The 12,597-nt window shown below is 41.2% G+C and overlaps 1 protein-coding gene across 4 annotated transcripts in view; it reads right to left on the bottom strand.

Moving 5' to 3' along the window:
• CORO2B (coronin 2B) overlaps positions 1–12,597 on the bottom strand; it is a 45,988-nt gene that overhangs the window by 5,436 nt on the left and 27,955 nt on the right. For 2 of the 4 annotated variants that reach the window (XM_075858346.1, XM_075858345.1), the window contains exons 7-12: positions 12,087–12,191; positions 11,700–11,796; positions 11,271–11,383; positions 11,084–11,174; positions 2,417–2,556; positions 1,094–2,026 (exon numbers count right to left, since the gene is read on the bottom strand). In XM_075858346.1, coding sequence (XP_075714461.1) covers positions 1,895–2,026; positions 2,417–2,556; positions 11,084–11,174; positions 11,271–11,383; positions 11,700–11,796; positions 12,087–12,191 — 678 coding nt within the window. In that variant the 3' untranslated portion in view covers positions 1,094–1,894. Of the gene's footprint in view, positions 1–1,093; positions 2,027–2,416; positions 2,557–3,138; positions 4,041–11,083; positions 11,175–11,270; positions 11,384–11,699; positions 11,797–12,086; positions 12,192–12,597 lie in introns of those variants that run through there. The other 2 variants (XM_075858347.1, XM_075858348.1) reach the window with 2 other exon arrangements.

The following is a 12,597-nucleotide window of genomic DNA, read 5'->3' as shown; positions in this document are numbered from 1 at the left end:
AGGAAAAACCTGGGGCGCTTGTTTCCAAGCGGTTTTCGCTGTTTTTTTTTTGCCTGCGGTCCTTGCATTAGCTTTAATGGCCAGGGTGAAAAAGGCAGCGAAAACTGCGGGAAAAAAGCACATGGCAGGTCAACGTCTGCCTCCAGGAATTCTGAGGCAGATTTTTTTTCTGCCTGCAAAAAAACTCTGTGTGAACAGGGCTTCAATCAAAGTGATCGAGCTACAGCACTTGGACATTAAACCGTCCAGTCTCCAGGTGCAGACCACCTCTCCTTGGACAAGTGGAATGCCACTCAAGCACAATAATTTATACCTTGATGGTTTCTGGTTGTACACAATACTTCATAAGTGAACACACACATTCAGACTCCACATGTTTAGCTGTATTGTAACATTAAAGGGAATGTCTCATGAATTTAAGTTTTCGTTTTATGAACATTTAGTTACATGTAAGTCTGTAGAAGAGAAATGTGTTTTTTTAATTTATTTGTAAGATCTCTGCTAGGCAGCCATATCCGAGGCATACGCTTCCTTACTTTTATTGTCTATGTAGACAGTACAGCAGGGTGTGTGCTCGCTTTATGGCAGCTGCAATGAGTGTTGATCAATGGGCAGAAAAATGTCACATTATTACAGTCTCCAGGAACTAATGGAGTACAGCCTCTCAACCATAGACCATAAAGTGCATAGAGAGCCTTGTGTGTGTATACTGTTGCCAACTTGTTTAGGTTTTAGAAGTATAATAGAGCAGTCATTAAATCTCCCACTCTCTAATGATAATGAGGTGACTCTTGTCCTCATATCCCAGTCTATAAAGCAAAGCTGACAAGTGACCTACAGAAAACAGGACAGCTTATTGTGACTGATCTAGTAGCTAATCTGAAAACTGACATATTTAAAAAAAACAAAAAATTTGATGTGGAAAGTCACATTTAAAAAAACAAAACACTAAATTTAAAATATATATATTTAGAATAAAAACTTGATTTAAATAATATGTTGTCTTCTGGAAAAAGGGAATCTGTGGTGAAAAACAAAACCTTCAATGCCATAAATTGCGGATACCTTTTCTTACAAAGTTACTAAAGAAGAATTCGATCAGATTTCAATCTTTATTTTCAGCATCGGTTACAGAACATTGTAATAAATGTCCATGGTCTGTTTTGAGTGTTAATGATTTAATATTTCACTTTGCATAGGAAGTGATTATTAGCAATAAATAAAAGGCCAACCAGCTAGAGTTAGGTCCGCAGGATTTAAAGTGCTCCGCTGGAAGTGAGAAACAAGGCCTAACTAAGATGAGAATGTGTGAAAAGAGGTGTAAAGCATGTGGTTCAATGGGAAATGCTAAAAGATAAGGGAGAATGCAGTGGGAGAAGCTCCCTAGTGCTTTATTTCTAACATCGCAAATGTTCGTATGGCTTTATGGTCTTCTATAAAACCCCTGCTTCTGTAAGGAGATATCAATCTCCATTGTCATTGGTTATGTAAATAAATATACTTCTCAAATCTCACTCCACTGCTGGTGAAAGCAGGGTCAAATAGTTACTACTTTATGAGAACCTCAAATTCCTTCCACTAACCTTGATCTTGATAGTGTCTTGTTTGAATATAGTTTTAAGAAGTAACCCATCTAAATGTGAGGGGCCCTGGTTGGGGTCTCGGCAAGGTTAAGACAAGTGTATGAGGACTTCGTTCCATTTGGTTATATGCAGGAACCCTGCTAGATAAATGGATAATCTGTGCAATTAGTGCAATTGGATACACAATCCTTCACTTGCCATTGCAAGGCATTATAGGCCTAATTAGTCTATATACAGAAACCTCAAGAGATCTTATATATGGAGAAGTCTGTTCCTGGTATGATATATAATCTCTTTAGTTATCAGGGTAGCTAGCTCTCTTTGGGACTATTCCTCAGGTTTCTAAGCTCCAGTTCCAGTTGTCGGATGAGCAGGTCTCTCTGGGCCAGCTGTTCCTTCAGACGTCTGATCTCATCCTGCTGCCGATAGAACATGCGCAGCAACTGTAGGGTACAGGTATGTGAGCAGGTGAAAAGCATAAGCATTACACATACATGCAAAATCCCTACAATATGTATCGCAGTGCAGTGTGTGAGTGCCCATAAAATATGTATATAATTCTGTAACCAGGACTTCTGTTTTATATATTAGGTTCCCGTTATAGAATAACATTTTTAAAGTCTATTCTGCTCTTTCTGAAACTGAGAAAAAAATATGAATACCATTATGGCTTCCACAATTATTGTCATCCTGCTTTCTGAAACGCCTAAACAGTCAGTCTGCCAAATAATGTAACGAAAAATCCCCCAACTCTTATTCCTGCACAACTAGGCAAATGTTCCTTAAATTTCATAAAGTTACTCCATGTAATGTAGAAGCTAATATTCACTCACTTCATTTTCAGTCCGAGGTGGCACATTTTCTAGAAGATCGATTCCATTCACCACTAAACTCTTCTTCTCTCTCAAGGGTCCTTTGAATGTAGCCTTTGACTCTTTCCGGTACCCCTCTCGCAGACTTATCAGCACAGGGTCTATTAAAAGTGGTTTGATTATTCTGCTAGACTTAACAAATAAACACACACACACACACACACACACACACACACGCACGCGCATATGGATCAATGTGTGACTGGTGCAGTGTGTCTATTGCTAGTGTATGTTTGCTAGTGTATGTCGGATAATTGCAAACAGGCAGTACATACCTTATTTCTACACACACACCGTGTTCCAAATGATTATGAATTTTGGATTTAAGTGTCATAAACATTTAATTATTCGTTTTTCAATTAAACTCATGGATGGTATTGTGTCTTAGGGCTCTTTGGATCATTGTAATCAATCTCAGACACCTGTGATAATTAGTTTGCCAGGTGTGCCCAATCAAAGGAAAACTACTTAAGAAGGACGTTCCACATTATTAAGCAGGCCACAGGTTTCAAGCAATATGGGAAAGAAAAAGGATCTCTCTGCTGCCGAAAAGCGTGAAATAGTGCAATACCTTGGACAAGGTATGAAAACATTGGATATTTGAAGAAAACTTAAGCGTGATCATCGTACTGTGAAAAGATTTGTGGCTGATTCAGAGCACAGACGGGTTCGTTCAGATAAAGGCATAATGAGGAAGGTTTCTGCCAGACAAATGAATAGGATTAGGAGAGCAGCTGCTAAAATGCCATTGCAAAGCAGCAAACAGGTATTTGAAGCCGCTGGTGCCTCTGGAGTCCCGCGAACCTCAAGGTGTAGGTTCCTCCAGAAGTTTGCAAGTGTGCATAAAGCTATTATTCGGCCACCCCTAAACAATGCTCACAAGCAGAAACGGTTGCAGTGGGCTCAGAAATACATGAAGACTAATTTTCAAACCGTGTTGTTTACTGATGAGTGCCGTGCAACCCTGGATGGTCCAGAGATGGAGTAGTGGATGGTTGGTGAATGGCCACCATGTCCCAACAAGGCTGCGACGTCAGCAAGGAGGTGGCGGAGTCATGTTTTGGTTTGGAACAATGGGGAGAGAGCTGGTAGACCCCTTTAGGGTCCCTGACGGTGTGAAAATGACCTCTGCAAAGTACGTAGAGTTTATGACTGACCACTTTCTTCCGTGGTACAAAAAGAAGAACCGTGCCTTCCGTAGTAAAATTATCTTCATGCATGACAATGCACCATCTCATGCTACAAATAATACCTCTGTGTCATTGGCTGCTATGGGCATAAAAGGAGAGAAACTCATGGTGTGGCCCCCATGTTCCCCTGACCTCAACCCTATTGAGAACCTTTGGAGCATCCTCAATCAAAATATCTATGAGGGTGGGAGGCAGTTGACATCAAAACAGAAGCTCTGGGAGGCTAGTCTGACATCCTGCAAAGATATTCAAGCAGAAACTGTCCAAATACTCACAAATTCAATGGATGCAAGAATTGTAAAGGTGATATCAAAGAAGGGGTCCTATGTTAACATGTAACTTGGCCTGTTTTGATTGAAAGAGCTTTTGATTTCTGTAAATATGACCTCCTGATGCTGCAAATTCAACAAATTACCATTTTAGTTCTCTTTACAACCTTTAAAATGTTTTGATCTCTGTTGTGCATAATAATTTGAAACAGTGCATTTTGAGTTTTTTACTTCTAAAAAAAAATCTGTTATCATTAGGAGATTTGTTCAATAAAATTTGCATTATACTCCAACGGTTGATGGCTTGAAGATTATACTGACTGTCATTTGCATCGACTATTTAGGAAAATCAGCGAAAAATAACATTTGCATAATAATTTGGATTGCGGTGTAGTCACTATATATTTATTACAGAAATGTATACCCCACTTTATGATTAAGTGTAACTTCTGCTTAAAAGGCAAATAATCATTAGGTAGACTTTACATGTAGGGGCAAATCTTTGGTCTATCGCATCCGTGAACTTTGAGGTATCAATGAAACCAGCTGGAATTCCAGTGAACCGCTGTCTACTATTTAACATTCACTATTTGGCTTTAAGCAACAAAATTCCCTATTCGACCCCACTTAAAATAAAACTTATTAGTAACATTTCAATTAATAGGTTTAAAAACACGACCACCTACCATAAGCATTCATTCCCCACATCCGGGCTATTATAGTATTAATCTAGATCTCGCTTGAGAACCAATAGTATTCTATTCTGCTGATCGTCCTTGGCAGCACAACACAAATGGGTTTTAGTCCCCTAGGTACAATTAAGCAGAGACATGTTAATTAGCAATAAACATTAAATAATTAAACAATTAAGACCTTATCCTATAAGTATGTACCGGTGACCGGGCCCCAGTGTATTTTTTCTCTCTAGATTCAGTTTGGAGACAGTTTCCTATCCTACTAATCAAGAAAAGGTTTATTCCGGGCTGTATATAGGCATGGGTCTCTGTCCCTCAGCCTCGAAGTTGTACCAAGATGGTGGATTCCTTGGTATATGGTGCTGGGACACCATTTTTTTCTGACATCACAAAAGGGCATAATCCCCTCCTCATGTGTCCCCATTACCAAGTGTCTAGACACGTTGACAGATTATTTGCCTGCGCTCTTCCAGTACTCCGGAAGTAATGCTCGGCGTTACGGAGCCATGGATGGGGATGGATGTGATATCATGCTCTGTTGCGGCCCCCCTGGATGTGACACGTGGACGCTTGCTATGGTGGGTATGGCTGTCTGATTTATGGGCTTTCATGCTCCTCAGATGTCTTGAGGTCTCTGTTTTCTATGCCTGTATGGTTTTTGTGCAAATTTTTTTCTACTATGTGTTTTTATTCTCTGATCTAGATGTCTACCTCTAGAAGAGAAAGTAGAAAGAGGATCCACAAATCAAGGCACAGACTTTACAGGAAATGCCATTAGCCCCTTCCAGAAGATCTTGAATCAAATATCTGTGTATTGTGCTTCACCCCAGTTAATTCCTCTTCCAGAGGGTGTTACTTGAACCACTGCATAAAGTTATCTGTAGCTTTTGAGGAAGCTAAGTTATTACATTATTCTAAAAAGCCCAGACGGTCTTCCTTTCAACCTCCTCAGTACCAAGATGGCCTATGATGCTCCGGATTTTGATGACCCTGAAGAATATTATATTTTAAACAGATAAGCTCCATGATTTTCTCAAAGTGGTGAAAGAGACACTGGAAATGGGTAAAGAGGTTGAATACAAACCTAAAAAGAACAGATTTATTTATTTTCCTATTACCAAGGAAAAAATTATTCACAGCCATCCTGTCCTAATGGAATGGATGAAACGAGATTGGGATAAGTTAGAGAGGAAGGCGGATCTGGGCTCACGGTTCAAGAACCTTTACAAATTGGATGAATCCTTTTCAAAAGGGTGGGAGAATGTGCTGAAAGTCGATTTACCAGTGACAAAATTGGCAAAAATAAAACTGTTTTTCCTTTGGATGAATCAGCCCTAATGAAGGACCGCAGAGGGGATTCCCTACCTTAAAAAAGTTTATACATCATCCGTGTGTTCCTGCAAAGCCTCAGTGTCAGTGGCAAGAGCACTCCGTGTTTGGTTGAGCCATTTATCCAGAGATCTGGAAGAAGGTGTCCCAAGGGCAGAAATTCTCCAATCCCTTTCAGTAATGAAGGCAGCCTCAGAGTTCCTGTGTGATTCTCAACTAGACAGCATGAAGTATGCAGCTAGAGCCCTGTCCCTCTCAAAAACAGCCAGAAGAGCTCATTGGCTTAAATTGTGGTCTGGGGATAACCTCTCCAAAAATAATTTCTGCAGTCTCTCTTTCCAGCCAGAATACCTATTCGGCCCCCAACTTACGGATATCTTGGAATCCCTAGGGAGGAAAAAGGTGCCAAGTTTCCTGAACCTAAAAGGAAGGATGCTCGACGCTACTTTCGGCATCAGAAAAGGAGATTCCCAAAGTTTAAGACAAGGTTTCCAGAGCGTCAGCGCATTTTTAGAACAAAGCGGGAAACCCCTCCTTTCGGAAGAAAACACCCAATGAATTATGTTGCCAATCCTACAGGTAGGTGCAAGACTTCAAAGGTTCTCCTCTCGATGGTTGGTGACATCATCCGACGAGTGGGTGACGACAACCATCAAAAGAGGATACTCGTTGGAATTGAAAATATTTCCCCTGGACCACTTTGTTCTCAATATTCATCACAATCTGATAGTCCATCAGCTCTTGCAGGTTTTTCTTCAGAAAGCAGCCTTGGAAGAGTATTCCCAGTACACAAATCAGACGGCAGTTGGAGACTGGTTATAGACCTGACCTCTCTCAATCAATTTCTGTGGAAGAAAATGGAAACCATCCATTCCGTGTTGAACCTTCTGGAGAACGATTTTCCTGCAACTATCGATGTTACAGATGCATACTTACACATCCCTATCCTGTCCGCTCTCAGAAAATTTCTTCACCTAGCAGTTCAGACTCAAGGGGGAGCAAAACACTTTCAATTCACCTGCCTACCCTTCGGGATCTTGTCAGCAGCCCGGGTATTCACAGAAATTGTGGTGGTCTTAACTGCGGCATTGAGACTGAAAGGAATATGTGTGGTACCTTACTTGGACGACTGGCTAATAAAAGTGCCATCCAGATCTGCACTCCAAGAACATCTCCACACCACGCTGAAGCTTCTTCATCATCACTGGTTCCTGGTGAACTTAAAAAAATCACAGCTGTCATCACAGAATCTGAAATTTTTAGGGTTCATGGTGAATTCTCAATCAATGACGGTCAAGTTGTCTCCACAGAGAATTTCTACGTTATAGGGTTCAGTAAAACACCACATTCTCCATCTGAAGGTATCCGTCCGAGGGGCTATGAAAGTCCTAGGGCTAATGACCTCATCCATAGATCGACATCCTCAAATCCTGGGACAAAAGTTTCATGAACCTAGATGCTCTCTTCAAAATTTACAACTTTACTCTTCAATACCTCAGATGGTGGTTTGACCCATAAACTCTCCGGTCCAGAAAATCTCTCACTCCCCAATCACAAAGTCCTCACAGCGGATGCCTCCTCCTGGGGTTGGGGTGCCCATGTAGATCATATGTGGGTTCAAAACAGCTGGAGTCAGAAGGAAGTGTTACTATCCTCCAACATGAGGGAGCTCAGGGCAGTGAGGCTATCACTAATTTATTTTCGTAGTTATCTAAAAAAAATTCAGATCCTGGTCCAGTCAGATAATCTGGCAACTGTTTTTTATATAAACAAGCAGGGAGGAACGAGGAGTGTCTCGATGTTGGTCGAATGCAGACTACTTATGAATTGGGCAGAACAACATTCCTTAGGAGTCTCAGCAGTTCACATCAAAGGCTCGATGAACTACACTGCAGATTTCCTCAGCCGCAATACCCTCCGTCCGAGGGAATGGGGACTCAACCCTCAGGTTTTCAGCAGCTTGACTGCCATATGGGGAATGCCAGACTTGGATGCGAAGGCATCAGAAGAGAACACCTAGGTCCTCCGCTTCTGTTCCCTGTACCACACATGCCGTGCTGTAGCAATGGATGGCCTGTCTGTCAGCTGGAAGGAGAAGTTAATTTATGTTTTTCCTCCCCTCCCCTTAATACCCAGAGTGTTGAAAAAAGTTCAGGACGAAGAGGCGGAAGCCATTGCAATCCTGCCATTTCTGGTTCTCTCTAGCATGGTCTCTATAGGCAAATTTCAGGAACTGCCAGTAACATCGAATCTCCTGTCTCAGAAAGCGGTGTATCTTACGAACCCTTGCAGTCTTCATCTCACGGCTTGGAGGCTGACCAGAAGAATCTGACGGAGTTAGGTGTCTCTCTTCTGATGTCATTAATACCCTGCTGCCAGCCAGACGTCCGTCAACTGTGAAAGTATACAACAGTCTTTGGGCCTTATACAATACCTCGTGCTACAAGAATTCGGCAAACCCAGTCTCCCTGAAAAAAATACTTCCATTTCTTCAAGGGGGCTTCAATAAAGGCTTAAAACTCAATACCCTTAAGGTGCATTTCACTGCTATCAATGCCCAGCTGCAAAACCGTTTCTCTAATCAACATCTGGTGAAAACCTTCAAGGCTCTAAGAAACCTCTTCCCAGCTTCTCCGGTTCCCTCTCCTTCCTGGGATCTTTCAGTAGTTTTGTTTGTTCTAACGAAACCTCCATTTGAACCGATGCAAGAGTCATCCATCAGATTCCTCTCCTTCAAAGCATTCTTCCTGGTGGCAATCACATCGACCAGGCGCATAAGCGAGCTTCTGGCCCTCTCTTTCAAAGATCCTTATTTGAGAGATCTTGGAGATGGTCTTCTCCTACGTACCATGCCTGGGTTTCTGCCTGAAGTGCCTTCTTTCAAAAACATCTATCAAGAAATATTATTACCAGTCCTTTTTCCTCATCCCCAAGGTGAAGATCAGGAGAGAGGGCATACACTGGCTGTAAGAAGAGCCATTCTCACCCATATCCGGAGAACAATATCTTTTAGGAAAGCCTAAAATGTATTCCTCCAGCATGCTGGCCCTAACAAAGGTCAAAAGGGCAAGCAAGGCCACCTTAGCCAAGTGGATTAGATCAACCATTGAGAAATGCTATAATCTTAGCGACCTTCAATCTCCTCTGCAGATCAGGGCACTCTCCACACGCACTACAGTTGCCTCATGGTCCAGCGGAAGTCGGACATATTCCCCTGGACCAAATTTGCAGGGCTGCTACCTGGACATCTATATCAATCTATATCAACCTTTATCAAGCACTACAGGCTCGACTCACTAGCAGCAGAGCGTTCTTTATTTGGTAAAAGTGTGCTTGAAGTGGCGTCTGCTATCCCTCCCATATAGCTATTGCTTGGCAAGTCCCATTTGTGTTGTGCTGCCAAGGATGATCAGGAAAATGAAAATTTACTCACCAAAATTTTTATTTCCTGGAGTTCGTAGGCAGCACAAGCTTCCCTCCCTGGCAGAACTTATATCTATTGCTTCATCAAAATAAGCTGGGGTTCCGATCAGCGGTACATACTTATATGATGAGGGCTTAATTGTTTAATTATTTAATGTTTAGTGCTAATTAACCTTTCTCTGCTTAATTGTACCTAGGGGACTAAAACCCATTTGTGTTGTGCTGCCTACCGACTCCAGGAAATAAAAATTTCAGTGACCAAATTTTCATTATTCTAGCTACACGTTAGTTGAATACTATTGATCTCGGCCAAGATCTAGATTAGTACTATAATAGCCCGGATGGGGGAATGAATGCTTATGGTAGATGGTCGTGTTTTTAAACCTATTATTAGAATGTTACTAATAAGTTATATTTGAAGTGGGGTGGAATAGGGTTTTTTGTTACCCAAAGGCAAATAGTAATTGTTAAATACTGTGAAACCTCCCCAAAAGACTGCCACTTTGAGAAGGCCACCCCCTTATCCAGACCAGATTTCTTGTGACAGATTTTGAGTACCACGATATATTACACATATTGGCTATCTACTTTGACAAGACCACCTTTCAGGGAAATTTTGGGTAGTATTCTCAAAGAGGTTTCACTGTAATTGATTATGCTCTAACCACATTATAGGGACCATGAAACATTATTTTTGGCCTCTGTCTCCTACACACTCTCTCATATTGAGAATTGGACCTTTGTTCCTATTGATTGTGGTAGAAAGCCGTACAGCATGGCTGCCCCTACTGAATAGAAGAGTAGAGATTTTCAATATATAGAGAGCGTGTACAGCAGAGAAATTGGGGGTCCGCTGCAATTTCTGCATAAACCGAGCACTGACTTACTAATGTCACTGATTATATTGAAGCTTTGCTTCTACATGTAGGTCCTGGCAAATGTGTATTCCTCTGTTTAACTGGGGGAACACTTCCATGTATATGACAGCGGGCACCACATGCGTAAGTTAAATGCAAGTGGGCCCATTTATAACACCATTCACACAGACATCCTGTTCAACAATATTTATGCACCCACTAATTTCTAAGAGCGGTAATGCGTGATGCCATTAATCAGTCTAATTTGCCCAACCAGGGTTCCCTGGTAAGACCTGTCACTTTCACTATAGAGCTGGAAAACTGATCCAAACCTGCTGAAAGCTGGTTGGTTAAACAGTCAACGCATTTTGGACAGAATATAGTGTAATTATAGAATGCTTTACCCACCGCCACACCAAATTTCTTTGAGGTAGGAATGAGAATATGGGTTTCCCAAGGGAGGAAACCTCTTTTATGGGTTCCTTCATTGTAATAAAGTTGGGAATCAATGATCCCAATGCTCACGTTTGGTGGACCTATGCTTGTAAATGAGAGAATTACATAATTCACGAATATATGTCTACTACTCGAATTGTTCCTGTTACTGGCGAAAATGACTAGGAAGTTAAATCTCAGGTGGAGAAAACAGAGGATGGGCATAAAATTGATATTCCGGTAATGATCCTGGAAGAGATTTGGGTAATGGGTGTATATTAGGAAATTACTCAATAAGCTGTCCTTATATTGTAAATTGTCCTTATAGTGTAATCCAATGGTGGCGGTTCTCATTAACTGTTATACACAGTCTGTCAGTGAGGCTCCCAACTGCATCCCTAGCTCTAATATGACCCTACACCATGTTCACCTCTGTTCATGCCGCTTAGCCACTCGTTCGGAGTAAGCGCCGGTTCTATTCCTGGAGTCATAGGGTAAATGTCCTCCTGGTATGTTTCCGACTGTAAAAAATAAATAAAAAAATATAATGCTAACTTATGTTAATTGTCTAGATTTGTATGTTTGTAACACAGCTGAACATATGTATACAATCTCACCCTTCTTGGAACTATCATAGATATTGGCTCTATTAGGTTCTTCAAAGTGATGAGCTTGTAAAAGCGGAATACCTCACATGCTGACACATCCAGTCCATGTTTTGGCATCACCCCTATGAAAAAAAGATCCTAGTGTGACGTTTGTGAATACTTTATAATTATCCAGTTTGGTATAGCCCTCATTATTTATTCATTTATTATTTTAGTGCCTCCTAGTGTTGCTGTGCATGCGTCTCCATGGGTGAAGAGTACAGAAGATGGATGCACTGAAAGGAAATGAGCAACATCACTAGGGGAAGCTAAAAGTTGAATAACAGCGCAGTTTTTTTTAATAGGATGTCACTTTAAAAAATATTATTATTGGATGTTCAGACATTCTAATTACAAATTAATTTTTTTAGGATAACCCCTTACTATTTTTTAACTTACCAAGGCCTTTCTGAGGTGCAGCGGAACGGAATTCCATGAGGTATGTCAGGAACGGTTTTTCCACTGTTATTTCGTAATATCGTATGTTGCCATCTCCCTTCCATAAGAAAATGGAAATCATAAATACCAAGAGGTCTCCAGAAAAGAAAAGGACAAATGATGCAGATAATGTTCATAAGCTAAGGTAATAAAGCTGGTCTATGAAACCAAGTATGGGTGGGGACAAAGTATTCAAGCCTCTTCTGAAAATGATGTAAAATTGTGTTGACAAAACCTACCAGATGTTTGAGAAGTAATCTTTGAATTAGATAAGGAAATGTTGACAGTACATGATATGTGGATTGGGCAGCATGGGAGAAGGTCACTAAAACAAAGATGTGAGCTTACCTTTCCAGCCAGATACAGCATGTGCGTGTCCATGTCATAAAAGGGAAAGAGCAGCCCAGAGAGCCCATCTATTTCCTCTTCAACCAATGGCATTGACAAATCCTCCTGCATACAGATGTTACAATATTGTCCGATATCTTATACCTATAGGCTGTCTGCTCAATAGTGTTGTATTGAAGTTAAGCTGGCCATACAGATGAGATTTTGTTCGCCCGCACTGTTAGAATGCCAGATTAAATTGGTAGATAAACAACAGAATGCACTTGCACCGCTCACGCCATACGGGTATAGGGGCAGATTTACTAAGACTGGCGTTTCATATGCCAGTCCTATCTATCTGCTCCACTAAAGTAAGATGTGACAGATTTTTAAGAGGCGCACACCTTTTAATAAATGTGTCGTTTCCTTCCGTTGGTCGTGTGCCACAATTTTGGCGTTATGACCGCAGCCGTGCTCCATCCATTCCCTCCATAGGTCATAAAATAAAAAAATAACTATGTGTCACCTCATG

This window comes from Rhinoderma darwinii, chromosome 3 (genome assembly GCF_050947455.1).
Source record: "Rhinoderma darwinii isolate aRhiDar2 chromosome 3, aRhiDar2.hap1, whole genome shotgun sequence".
In the NCBI taxonomy this organism is placed as follows: domain Eukaryota; kingdom Metazoa; phylum Chordata; class Amphibia; order Anura; family Rhinodermatidae; genus Rhinoderma; species Rhinoderma darwinii.
This window is presented reverse-complemented; position numbering and strand designations above follow the sequence as displayed.